The 14,365-nt window shown below is 39.0% G+C and overlaps 1 protein-coding gene across 3 annotated transcripts in view; it reads left to right on the top strand.

Moving 5' to 3' along the window:
• The window catches only part of ptpro (protein tyrosine phosphatase receptor type O), a 42,525-nt gene that overhangs the window by 15,847 nt on the left and 12,313 nt on the right, over positions 1–14,365 (top strand). For 2 of the 3 annotated variants that reach the window (XM_004564902.3, XM_004564903.3), the window contains exons 11-16: positions 475–638; positions 2,076–2,196; positions 3,301–3,437; positions 6,092–6,230; positions 6,796–6,916; positions 8,549–8,617. In XM_004564902.3, coding sequence (XP_004564959.2) covers positions 475–638; positions 2,076–2,196; positions 3,301–3,437; positions 6,092–6,230; positions 6,796–6,916; positions 8,549–8,617 — 751 coding nt within the window. Of the gene's footprint in view, positions 1–474; positions 639–2,075; positions 2,197–3,300; positions 3,438–6,091; positions 6,231–6,795; positions 6,917–8,548; positions 8,618–10,892; positions 10,977–14,365 lie in introns of all 3 variants that reach the window. The other variant, XM_004564901.3, reaches the window with a different exon arrangement.

The following is a 14,365-nucleotide window of genomic DNA, read 5'->3' as shown; positions in this document are numbered from 1 at the left end:
TTTTTCTTCATGAATATTTTTTATTCTTCTGTATTCATCCATCAGCTCTAAAAATAAATAAAAAATAAATTAAGAAATAAAAACATGCAAAATTAAAACACATTTTAGTGTTCAACATTTTAAATTTTTTTTTAAAATTTTGTTTAAATATTACTCAATTTGGTCACTCCCTGAAATAATACAATAAATATACAATTTAAAATTTATGCATAAAAATAGAAATAAATAAAATAAATGTATATTTTTAATGATCTAATTCATTTTGTTTTTATTTTATATCTTTTTCTGGGTTTACTGATAATGCAGCTCACAGATGAAGAACAAAACGCATAAATTTTTATTGTTTCTTACGTTTTTTGTTTTTTTTTAATTTTGGCTTTTATTTGCTGATATTTCTTGTGAAGATCCAGACGGCACATCTTTAATGTGTCTGCAAACGTATGATGCAGGTCTCCTTCCTCTTCCTCCTCTCAGCTCCCGAGGCGCCTCACATCTCCTCTGTGGATTACTCTCATGGCATTCTGTACGTCCGCTGGACATACGGCGAGCTCTTCATTGACCTGTCGCACTCAAGGATGCTGCACTGGCAAGTGGTCGCTGTCGGGAAGAAGGGACCGGAGAAGACGTACTCCGTTGACGTGAGTCCAGACACATCTGTCTAGGTGTTCACGACACTCTGAGACACGTTCTTGCTGTTTTAGGTGTATTTGTGCGTTTGTGTGGTGATGAGTGTGTCTCCAGCAGCAGCTCATTATTTCAGGGTCGAGCGGAGCTGTTATTGACTCTCTCCTTCGGGTTGGTTCGATGGTCTGATTAGCAGCAGGAGAATGACCTGCAGACGTCGCTGCTCTACGAGTCCAATTACCACCGTAGCCTGAGCTCGCTTCTGTGATCAAGTGTCTGAGGGTCCCAAGCCATGTTGGAGGTTTAATTGAGAGTGTATACAAATGGCGTGTAGATGTCAACTATATTCAGGATGTTAAGCAGTCTTCATTTCTACTAGATTGCTACTAATAGTTCTGATAAATGTGTAAACAATTAAACCAGCTTACAAAAACACAACAAACAAGAGAAATGTAACTTTATTTTGAAGAATTTATGTGAAATAGAAATCTCAGTAATGAGCATTGACCTCGGGGACTGAAACCAAAAATTACACTTCCTTTTCCAAATGTGGTCAAATGTGTATATAAAAGATGAGCATAGCCACCATGACATCATTCATTAGTTTTGTTAGCATTCTGGGCGCCAGCTCGTTGTTTTCTTGTTTCTTAAAATGTTTGTTTTGTTTGGATAAGAGGGTGGAATGCTAAGTTATCATCTAATGCTAGCTAACTTGGTTAGCATTGTTTAGCAAAGTTTGTCTCTATAATAACCTCACAGCAGCTTTATTATTGGTCAGATAATGTCATTAAAAATGCTCCAAAAGACTCCAACAACACAAACACAGTCCAGAGGTCCAGTTTGCTAAATGTAAGCCTAACTGACAGCTGGCAGCTACAGCCACCTGTCAGTCAAAGAGGCCACACCCCTAATGATGTAACCTGAGAGTTTCTGCGGACTCCATCACTGCTGGGGCCTCTGCTGGAGGTTAGAGGACATGGCTTTGCAAAGCAATGGCTAATGTCACATTGGTGATGTCCATCTTTTATATACAGTCTGTTCGGTCTTTGAGGTTGAATGTAATTTAAAATTATAATTAGATATAAGAGTACAAAGACTGAGTCAGCAGGTCTGCAGAAGTTTAATGAAGCTTCCACACTCAGAGCTGATCATTTATATTTAATCGTTAGTTCGTGGTGGAAGCAGACGGTCACAGTGACTAAACGGAGACACAGACAGCTGTGAGGATTTACTGCAGGGATATTTTTAGTTTTATTCAGGGCAGATTAAAAAGATATTTTAGGAAAATACCTGCACTGTTAATCTTTCAGCAGCTCCGCGTGGGACAGAGGCAGAGCAGAATATGACCCTATCAGATGGAGGAAGGGGGCACTCAGGACTGACTGTGTGCACGCTGTTCAAGTGTTATTTACATGTTGTTTACGTGTTGTTTACATGTGGTGCTGTGTCAGGTGACTCGGAATGTGATGCGGGCAAGCCTCCCTCTGCCTCCTGGAGACATCTACAACCTGACGGTGACGGCATGCACAGAGCGCAGCAGGAACACGTCCACGCCAAACATCATCAAACTGGGTCAGCGAGTATTCACTGCAATTAACAAAGATATAATAACTCTAAGAAAAACAAAGAATACAAAGGTATTCACTGCTAACAGACTAACTCCCCCAAAGTTCCCAGAGTGCTTTTTCAAAAGAATCATCCCAGTTTTCTTGAGAAAGCATAAATGATTTATATTAGTACACTATAACTGAACAATATTTTCACCCCACTGAAAGGCCGACCTTTAACTCTGTAATTCTCAGAGCTGTAAAATTGAGTTAAAGGGAGGGTTAGCTTCTGGATTACACTCAGTATTAAACTCCAGTAAAAGTTTGAGCTGTTGCTGAGAAAGCATCACGCATTAAACCAAAGAAATCACTTTAGACCTGAGAAAAAGAATCAGTTATGCTCATAAAGCAGGAGGTGGATTTAGAAAATTATCAAGTTATAATGTTGAGTAATGAGGCTGCAGACTGAGAACAATTCCACTTCTGCAGAAGAGACACCTTCGTGTCAGACTGAAGTATGTTGAGGACGATCTGGGGGCAGATCTGGAGGAACCTGAGAGGTTCTCCAAAGCAGAACGGGCTGGGATCATTTAGGAGATGAGTGTGAGACACTGAGCAGGCTTTTTTTTTTTTTTGGAATACTTTAGTTCCTGTGTGCAAATTACAACAATGTAAGCATCCAAAATAAAACCAGGATGTTTGGAAGAGCTGTGCAGCACTTCTTTTTCATGGGGGTAAAAATTCTGTCCTTGTGATAGGATGACGTATAAAACGTGTTTGCTGTTTCTGTCAGTTTGTAGAGAGATAATTGAGAAAATGAAACACTGGGCTGCAGGAGTTTTAAAACGTGAAGGATGTAAGTGGGAAAGACGTCTCGGTGCTGATCGCCGCGCGGCAGCCTCTCTGCTTGTTAATCTGTGCTGTGGGTCTGAGGTCAGACTCACAGAGTGAACATGAAACTTCATTTTCTCCACTTCCCCTTCTGAGCGTATCAGACTATTTCAGTCCTCCTCAGAGGAAGTGCGGGGTCTTTAGCAAGCTTCGGCTCAGCTCGGCCCTGCAGTTCACCACTGCAGTTCGTCCTGTACTGTAAGCTCTCGTGAAGGGTTTTCACTGCTGTTTCCTGCAGAGCCGGCTCCTCCCAGATCGCTGTATGCCGTCAACGCCACTCACTCGTCCGTGACTCTGCTGTGGACCGAGGAGGGAGTGGTCGACTATTACCAGGTCCTCTGCAGACCCAGCAAAGCCAGCAAGGAGCAGCTCAAGGTAAAAGTGCTTCAGCCATGCTCTATATCAGCTTTCATTGCCTCAGCTGCAGGTCTGAGACGATTAGGAAAGGATTACAAAAGAGCGAGATTACAAGTTAGTTTCAGCTCTGCAAGTGTTTTCTGTTTTAACTCATACAAATTCATTCATTTCAAAGATTTTTCTATGTTGTTCAGACATTAAGTCAACCAAACTTTTGTTAATTGTGAAAATAAAAATGTGATGCGCAGATAAATCAATAATAAAGGAACTACTTTTGTGTTTTGCTGATCTGAAAGTTTCTGAGATAATCCCGCAGAAATGTGGAAGTTGTTAAACATGAGATGAGATGACATGCTGATGAGAAATAAACCAGACAGATCGAGTGAGGACCGAAGATCGATCCCTGGGGAACTCCAAGCCTCATTTTAGCTGCTACAACTAAAAAGTTCGATTTTTGCAAATCAGATTTTAATTGCTGTAGAAACAAAGAGGAGGAATGACAGAAGTCGCAGACGTTTTCTTCGAGCATCAGCGTGAATAAATTCATTGAGGCTCTCTCAGGCTGGTGAATTTGTTTCATATTGGCCACATGGGATCTGTATTAACAGTTTTCTGATCATGTGACCCAAAGAATAATAAAATGCAGTAATCAATAATCCCAAACTGAAGCTCCCTGAACACAGTAATGAACCCGGACACAGACACAGGGGACCAGGTTTGCAGAGATAACGAGCTGCTGATGCTGAACACGTGTTTTTACCTGCAGGCTTGAAATTTAGTTTGTTCCCAAGCTAACGAGCTGGATGCCGGCTTTAATTAAAGAACTGAAAGTGTGATCAAAGCTGAAAGCAGAATAGAGTGAGTTCACATCTAAGGGAGATGGTTGATTGTTTCCTTCTTTTATTTTAGCTGTTTAAAACTTGAGAGTAGACTGACTCAAAATAAACTCACACAAAGCCTGAAGTCTGCAGTAAAACATGATGACATGTCATGAAATGCCTGGGTCTTGTGGTCGGGGTGTCCTGCAGCGAGTTGAAAAGCTTTCATGGTGTCTCGAAATGAATCAGATTATATATAAAAGGATGAGTCAGCGTCAAATTATAGGAGGTCCAAAACTCGAGCTCTTCAGCACCATAAACCAGTTGAAACTTTTCACTTTCAGTCTGAGACCAAACTCAGATCTGTGAGGACTCTGATGTGATTGGTTGCATTTGACCCACACCAGCTGAGGTGGAGAGAGCACGATCGGCCTGATATTGTTGGGACAGTAAAACAAGATTATTTTTATACAGCTGGCGTATATCCCTTTAAGCAGTTAAATAATGACAAATGGCAAACAATTGGGAAATCTGTTGTTTCGCATCTGAAAGGAAAAAAATCAGCTGATTTCTGATCAGATTTTTTGAGCGTCTGTCAGTCTTAAAGTCTATAGGAGAAGAGTTTAGAAAACATGGTTTTCTTCCCGTATCGAGCTTTCATCCCTGACTGTGTTTTGTTGTTTTTTAACGTCCTTTCAGTGTAATGGCTGGTTTACCGTCTGCAGGCGGAAGTTTTTTTTATCATGAAAGCAAAATGATGTCCCAAAGAGCCGCTCAGCACCTGTGTTTGCTGGTGCGAGTTGGTGTTTATGTGGATCAGTTGCAGCTAATCTCATTAGAAAGCTTAAAAGTGAAATAAATCTTTTATTTTGGAAATAAATCCTACTTTACTTTTAAAAAGAGAGAAAAAAAATTTCTGCCTGTGATGCATTTGGATGATTTGACCACAACCTCTCGGGTCATCTGCATGTTAGAACCCAAAGCCTCTGACAGCAGGAAACTTACAGCTGTTTCCAGCTGTGCTCCAAAACAGCTGCTTTTGGAGTCATCAGACAGGTTTTTTCTGCAGATGATGAAGAACATGGTGAAGGAGGCGTGTTTTCGTTGTGGATGGCTGTGGGTCACATATATGTGCTGCGTGGTATCTGTGGGATGCTGTGAGTTTGTACAGCAGCTGACTCGCTAAGAGAACATTTTTGATATGAGTCCAGCTTTCAGGTAAAATAAAGGCGAATGACTGCAGGGAGGTTAGCAGGAACTGGTGTTGGAGGTCTGGACCTTGAGAACAGAAACTTGGTCACATCCATGGTTCCATATGAAGAGGTAGGCGATAAAAGGAGACTAACAAAAAGGATTTAGATAGGCCTAGTGCTGCCAAGGGTAATTTGGCAACACGTGTGCAGAGATGCAGGTCAATAAGATGTCTGATCGTAGAATGGCAAGGAAAGCTTCAGGCTGTTGTTAATGATTCAAACTTGAGTGCACTGCTCGGTGGTTTCTGTCCAGTGAGAAGTCTCTCATTTGACCAAATTTAAAATTAGAGTTGCAGAAACAGGAAGTGCCACGTAACCATGGAAATATTTGGGAAAATTAAGACAGTACAATTTTCTTTAGCTTCTTCTTTTTAAACGTCTTGACAGATTTAGCAGTGAAGCACATACTGGAACCAGGGTTATAGTAGTAACAACAACAAAACACCAAAGAGTTTTGGAAAATGTGAAATATGTGGTCATAAACAAAAATACAGTTTTAGTGATTCAGTCTTACTGCTCAGCACCAGGCTGGGGTCAGCAGCCGCTCAGCCCTTTGTCTTTATCTGGACTACAAATCTGACCTCTTCTTCCTCTTCCTCAGGCCCTTGAGCCGCAGACCTCCACCTCCCACGTGGTCACCATTTCTGGTTTGATACCATCGTCCAGCTACAACTGCACCGTTACCAGCTTCAGCTACAGCACGCCCAGCAAACCCACACACATCAGCGTCAGCACCGTTGGTAGGTGGCACCATTTACCTGCACCGTAGGAGGGCAGTGACTGTCTTTATTTGAGCCCTGAAACATCTTAAAAGTGAAAACTGAACTAAGTGCAGCTCTTTAATTTGAAGATTTAAAATGTTTTTAGTCACTCCTGCAGGCAGTAAAGTGAACTGCAGCCACTGAGGGTGAGTGTGACATGAAGAAGATTTGTGCTGTGGAGCTGAGCTCAGTGAACTCTTTCCAGCTGCTTGCAGCGACTCAGTGAAACATTTTGGTGCCGTTAGTCACAGAGGAGCAGCAAGCTCATTGGTTAGCACCTTGTCATAACAGGTGTTAACCAGTGAGTAAGGATTGTGAGATCCACCCCTCTTTCAACACAACAAGAAGCTCACAATTTCTATGTCGATCTTTTATAGTATATCTTTGTAGCAAAGTACAGTTGGAGGCCACCCGCTTGATAAAAGAACTTTAATGTGAAAGTACCATACAGGAAGGGTTCTGTGTTGAGAAAACTGATGAAATCGGAGAGGACTGTGCTGAGAGGTAACAACGTCTGTCTGTGCGTCTGTCTGTATATCTGCAGCCAAAGAGATGAATCCAAGCGTTGCTGCCATCTCGGCTCTGGCTGTCCTCAGCATCCTGCTCATCAGCCTGCTCGTTCTGTTCCTGCTTGTGCTGCGCAAGAAACACCTGCAGATGACCAGGTAACTCAAAGTCAGCACAGCAGCAGTGCCCTCTGCTGTCACGCAGTCATCTGTTGTTCATTTGGCCTTAACAGCTTCACTCTGTGTGACAGTTACAGTGTTTGAGATACAGTGTATGAGTTTATTGTGCATGAGTTGTAGTGTATGAGGTTAGTTTCTGTGTGCATTTCTGCAGCAGATCCTGCAAAAAAAACAAAACAAGCATGCGTCCTGAATGTCTTGTTTTTGAAATGCCCATTGAGATCAGTTTATGGACTTTATTCTAGTTTTAAGAAAAGTAAAGTCCTTCATTTAGAATAGAAATGATGGAATTTGGATCACAGTTATTGGAGTTTATGAGCATGAATAATCTTGGAGCTTCAGAGTGATTCACAGCTGAATTTCTGAGGAAATAACTGAGAGGGTGTCTGCATGCTGTACACTAATCTGTAAAGCGGTCAAGCTGTGGTCTGCTGTGGTCAGCCGTTAATGCCCAGCTAACTGGCATTCATAATTCACAACACCTTTTTTTCTTAGAGTCATGACACGCACGAGTTAGGACGCAAACTACTTCCTCTTGTCAGGAGGCTGAGCGGCATGGGCGGTGTTTACGAGGCACTTTATAGACCTACACGTTATTGAGGAAGCAATATTTACACAGTATTACACTGTGTGTACTGTAATATGTGTGTTTTACAGATTTATAGAATAATGGTATTCTCTTTTGTACTAAAATAAAATACTGATTTTTTTGAATGTATCTTAATGCTACATCTCAAATATAATGTGGAAAATAAAAAATACTTGTATGACAAAAATAAAAGATTTACTTTTTTAACATAAAAATTATGAAAAAAAATCAATTTAATACAAAAGTTAGAATGAATACATTTTAAATCAGTTTCTACTTTGCACATTCAATTCAGGAGTTTTTGTATCATATTTATGCAGGATATAAATGCTGTGACATTAAAATGGTGCATTTAAAAATGTTGACGTTAATTTAAAATTAAATCATATAATTTTTACTCAACAGTTTTCGTTACACTTACGTTATAATTCAGGTTTTTTAATGTAGGTCAGACTACAGACGCACTAGAACCTTTTTAACATTGAGTAGTGTTTTTTAAATGTGTCAAAATAATTGAATGCAAAAGTTAACATTATAAAATTATAAATTAATAGTTCTACATTTAATTTTATGTGGCCAAAGTCGTTAAAAAATGTAATGTAAAGCATTAATAAACATCAGTAAGCAGAATTATTTCAAATTTTTCACATGAGCCAATCAGAATGCGGCATGCAGACTTTTACTAGTGAATCACATGCAGAGGTTAAAATGTTTAAACTGTGTTACAAAGTTATGATTACCTTATGATCGTAACTTTACCCTGCATCATCTCTCCAGTTATTCTATCTTTTTCATTTTTATTTTTCACCTTTTTGAATTTTTATTTTTTAAAATGTTTCTAAAATGTTTGAGCAAAGAAAGTCGTTATTTTCCGATGGCTTGATAAATTCTTTACTTCACTGTAAATTTTCTTTTCATACTCACTTCACAGCTTCCTCCATTTCCTTATAAGTCATCTATAATTTCTGAGTTCCTCAAACTGAGCTGTTCTCACCACATGTGCTTTTTAATTTCTGTTTCAGAGAGTGTGGCGCGGAGACCTTTGTCAACTTCGCCTCGTTTGAGAGAGACGGAAAGCTTCCATATAACTGGTACGAGCTTCGTCATGTGTTTGTTCATCTTCAGATCACAAATTAAGCGTTCACGCACGGGTGGATGTTGTTTTAGCTTGGATTTTGAGTAATCACACAACCTCGGTTTGGATGTGCAAACACCCACGAAAGACCCAATCAGAGGCAGATTAGCAGCCCGGAAGGGGGATTGAAGAGGCAGATTAGGGATTTGAACATATAGGCACAGATTATAGCTCATCTGTGGTGCTTTATACAGCTTGAGGTGACGATGACCATGATGATGATGATGACGACGACAAAGAGCTCAGCACCCTTGCCTGCTTTGTTTGGACCAGCTGAAATGGGGTGTTTGATGATGATGAAAGCTTTGAATTTCCCCTAATCTCAGATTAAAAGGACAAAATGTTGCTTTTTGAGTCAGTCGTGTTAATTTGTTCAAAACAAGAAAAGATAATTCAATTTTATTTCTCCTTTAAAATCAAGCAGAAGAGGCAAAAAGTGCCTGTTTTTAAACTGTGAAGTGGCTGATGGATCAGATTCACTCACATGTTATTTCTGACAAACATTTGGAGATTTGTGATTAATATAACAGCTGAAAGACGGTCAGTTAAGGCAGAACCTTGGCTTCCATCTGCTGTTGTATTTGACCTTCCATCACTAAATGCACATTTCCATCAGAGTGTCTTCTTCTTCTTGATGTGATGGTGCAGTTTGCTTTTAATGTGCATGTGGACAGACTCACTGTGTGATGTCACAGCAGTGTGGATGTGATGAAAACGCGATGCCCCCACTGATGCTCCAAAAGGAAATTCTTTCAAGAGCATTTATCTGAATATATCAAGTTTTAAAGAACTAAATGATCCCTTTTTATGTTATATAACAATGGAACCACTTAAAGAAAAACAAAAACCACAAACAGCATAAAAAATAGAGCAAAACAATATAAATATGATGTACAGTTAGGTTATTTATAGTTGTAAAATATGAAAGGTATAAGCAAGAAACACATCATGATGAACAATTCTCCATATGTTTTGTACAATGTTATGTTTAATTCTGATTGAACTCTTTATGCCTTGAAAGCCTAATAGGAGTTCTTATATGAACTGAGCAGTTTCTGTCATATGTCAGGCTGCTTATTGCGCATCAGAATTTAGCAAAGGTGGTCTCTTCCAATGGACCTACTCTTGGAGAAACCCAAAAATGACTGTAATTGTCATCAAACCACCTCTTCATTAATATACACTGAAGTGTAGAAACTTGCTACACCTCAGGGGAGGTCGTCAAATGTCATGTTTGTGGGGGGAAAAACTTAAGGAAGATAAGTCTTAATGTAATTAATGTAATTTACCTTCTAATTAACCTGATTTTTATGTGAATTCTTTGATTGCTTTCAACAAATCCTGAAAAAAGTCCAAAGCAACCAGTGTAAAACCAGTATGGTGTACCTCAAAGCTCACTTCCTGGGATATTCATTTTTTAAACTCACAGTTTTACACTTTTATGACATAGGTTAGATAATTTTATTAGCAAGAAGGTGATGCAAATATTTTTCAATGATAAAAATTGGAATGAAACTAACAGTGTATTATCCAGTGTATCTAGCCGGCTAAATGTTTTCTCATTTTTATGAACAAGTCAGCAAGATAATTCATCCAGTAAGTTGTTTTAGTATTAGTTTTAGACTTAGTTTTATTACTTGATACTACAGAGACATTTAAGTCTGTGGCAATAAAATGTAGAAGTTTGACATGACTTAAATTTTAATGTTTGTGCTCCCGAGCTTCATCAAGAAAACTCAGGAAAACCCAGACGGACAAAGAGGAGTTCATAAATGTATCGGCATCAGTGGGGTCATTACCCAGGCACCACAAATGTAAATGAGATCATCAGGTTCATAAAGGTGGCTGTCACTGCCAAGTGACAAACTGAGAACTGTTTATACATGGTGTCGGTCCTGGCTGAGGGTTGCATTGTGGGATGGCAGGGAGGACGCAGTGATGTCACAGACTCAGGCTGGGGGGTTGTGTAAAAGAAACAGAGTGACCATTGACGTCCAGCAGCATACAGACTCCTGTTGTCCTCCAGAGACACAACAGGACACTCTCTGAGCGGCTGCATGATGCATTAACTCTGTGTTCAGCACTAATGTGAAGCTCTTGACGCTCTGTGCCTCTTTACTAATGGAGCACCATGTTCTGTCCCCAACCTATCACCCCCCTCGTGTCTGTTTTTTTTTTCATTTTTTATTTTTTATTTTTTTTATTCTTGTTTTTATTTGAACCCCCTTCAGGCGAAGAAGTCTCTTTGCCTTCCTTACCCTACTGCCATCCTGCCTTTGGACTGACTATCTTTTGGCTTTTTATATTAATCCTTGGTAAGTAAGCACTTGCTGGCCAAAAACACTGCACTTCAGGGGCATGTCTAAGCAGAGCCACAGCCGACAGTATTGATCAGAGACACTGTTTTACTCTCAAAATTAACCAAAGTGAGGAGTCACGGATCACGTCTGGATCCAGAGTTCACAAATAAGTCTGGTGGTGTTTTGTATGGAGTAAAACAACAATCCATTTGTCAGTGTGATGTACCTCAGGGTTTACATCATTCATATTTTCTATTTTTAGGTCAATATTTTTTTTTAATATCAATTACAAAGAAAACCAAACTATTGCCAACAAAACAGTCCTTTTCATTCGTCAACAATGGTCCACATAAAACAAGAGAAGTGAGCGATTACTGGGTCAAAAGCTTTGATCCTTCTTTGTAGCAGTGAAATAACTTCTGATTGGCTATAGGTGTTTTGGTGCATTTCAATAGGGAAACATTGTGGTTTGGGTTAAAATAACCACTTCATCAAGTTTAAAATAATAACCACAGAGTTAAAGTAGTGCAGTGACTGTTTTGGTGGTTGGTAGAAAACAAATAGCCATGTCCTGTTTAAAAGTACAACATTAATAGACCTATCCAACCACCTTGAGCTCCTCCCTGAGTTTTATCCATGCTTCTATAGCCAAAATACACTCATTTATCTTTTAAGAAACTAGTGCCTTCATTGCATACCACGCCTGCATAGGGATGGTGTGGCTGAAAATGTCCTGTGATGGTTCTCTAATTCTAGCAAATTTACTTAGATTAGATAGTGAATCTAGTTTTTCACAAGGGTTCATTTCAAGGCCTGTGTTGTTTTTCCAGGACACACTCATTTAATATGACTGAATGAAGTAGCCTAATTGCAAAGCCATTGTCTTCTTTTGCAAGTTTAAAGTGAATTAAAACCAAAATGTAACAGGTTTCTTCAATAATCCATGCTCCACGTCGCCACCAAGCTTCAGGATATTCAGTTTGGTACTTATTGTGTAAGAACCGCTACCTCAATTCAGCACAATACATAGTTTATGTTACAAATGCACCCAAGATCTATTTTTCTGTCACCAGGGATTTACTGTTTTATTTATGCATGGCCTTTAGTCCTCAAATTTGAATACAATTTTGGGTGTGTGTTTATAGCATTATGTTACACTTAATGCACACAAAAATTCTAACTCATCAATTTATTTGGGACTAAACCAAAAAACAAATGTGATCATTTTTAAGTTATCTAGTATAATCAGCTGGGATTTCTTACTATTCATGTTTACTAATTCATGTTTATATGTAGATAAATATCAAATAAAACAGTCAAATAAAAGAAAAAAAAAACAAGAACAAAATATTATCTTTAGATGTATAAATAGATCACTTGCAATTCTGCTTCTGTGAATATGAAATCTGGTGTTCCTCAGGGATCCATTTTGGAACCCTTTAGGTTTTTTTGTGTTATAAATTATTTTTATTTGTAATGTTTTCTTTAGTGTTAGTTGCTAGCAGGAGACAAAACTCAGTGTTGGATTGGACATGTGACTGTTTGTTGACAAGAACCAAAATATATCAAACTTAATATATAAAACATCACCAGACTTTTCTTTAGCATTTTGACACTTCATTTTGAAACTACAGGGAACTCCCGACATAAATAGGTAGTCAGATGTAATTTCTGACATGTTAAACTTTGTCTTGCAATGCTGTGTCTGTGGTTACACCTTCAAAGTCACATTGAGTGTATTTCTACTAACATGTTGGATGTACTTCAGCATGAAGCGAACTCTCGATGCTAACTCCGGCTTTGGTGTCTGCATGCTCCCTGTCTCTCTCTTTGTGGACTTTCTCTTTAGAAGTCTCTTTGTTACTCAGTTGTGATTTCTGTTCTCTCATAGATTGTAGATGTGATGTGCATGTTGATGGATCAAGATGAACTAGCGGATTGTGTTTTAGCGTCTCCAGATTTCCTCCCACTTGATGTTTGAAAACTTGGTTGTAAACCAAGGAACTTTCAGGACATCATGAGTGATTCAGGGGGAAATTTGGCCCAATTTAACACAATTTGTGTTAAATGGTTGAATGTAGATACAGAAGTATGAAGAGCAAAAATTACAGAAGATGCATGATTGTGGAGAAACTTAATGGCTCAGTCACACTAGGGTGAAAATAGGATGGCAACCTCCTTGACCTCCTGGGTAATCCAGAGGTTAACTGTGTAACACCTTTAATCTGGGCAATCACAAGATGACTGTACAGGTCGCCTGGTAGGAAGCAACCTGTCTTGAAACGGTCGTATTCCAACTCGGACTGACTGCAATCACTCTCAAAAAAATTGGAGAAGATTGACAAATAAGATCTTGATAATGTATAAATGCAGACAGATTGCCAATATACTGAAGTCTGAGTCAGTCTGCACTGATAATTGCAATTCGTCTACAATCCATCACTTTGTAATAAGGACCTCAACTCAATTGGTTGCCAGCTGATTATAATCTGATTATATTCCTACAGAAAAGCAAGCTTGTGTGTACAGGTAAACTGCTGTGTTATTTGTGTTATTTTTAAATCTATGAGATGAATGTGTTTGTTTTACTTTCTGTGTTTGTTGATTGCAACAGATTTGTAATTTAAGCAAATGTATCCCAGTTAATTGCCGTATTATCACAGACAGATTGCATGTTATTGCCAACTTGACCCAATGTAATTGTAAACTGGTAGCAGACTGACTCCATCTTTTTGTTGTTTTAATGCTGTGTTGACACTTTGAAGCCAGCAACTGACTGAATGGTTGCAGATCTGGTCCCTTTTTTCCAAAGCAAATTTCCAAAGCAAATTCAAAAATTATTTCAGAGGCAAGGCAAGTTCATTGCACACTTTTGCAGTAATTAAGGTTGTGCCATGGTTTGTTTTCCTTAGTGTGACTGTAGCATTAAGCAGGTAGCAGATCTAGATGAAGACGATACTTGTGAGCATGACATTGTCTTGCTTTGATGGGTCGACTTATTTTGAAGTTCTGCTTTGTTGGGTTGGACCGATGCTTGGGTTCGGTACTGGCGTTATATGCAAAAGTGATTTGTGTGAATCTATCTTACTGAAGATAGACCATAACCATAACCCTAGCCCTTTTATTATTGCGTAGATATATGACAGAATAGGAACCTCAATAAGATTTCAGTTAGGCAAAAATGTCTAAAAACTACAACCCATCTTTTATCTGGGACTAAATCCAAAACAAAATGACTTGGTGCTTTTATGCAATTCAGTAAGTGACTGGATTAATTAATGAACAGTTTAGTTGGAAATTATCTATCGGAATTTCAGGACCAGGACCACGCCTCCAAACATGCTCCTTCCGGTTGTCATCTATATAGGTTCCCCCAGTTCTGCAAGCTGTTCATTCTGGTTTAC

This window comes from Maylandia zebra, linkage group LG17 (genome assembly GCF_041146795.1).
Source record: "Maylandia zebra isolate NMK-2024a linkage group LG17, Mzebra_GT3a, whole genome shotgun sequence".
NCBI classification, from domain to species: domain Eukaryota; kingdom Metazoa; phylum Chordata; class Actinopteri; order Cichliformes; family Cichlidae; genus Maylandia; species Maylandia zebra.
Note: the sequence above shows the minus strand (reverse complement) of the source record. Positions and strands in the feature narration are given on the sequence as shown.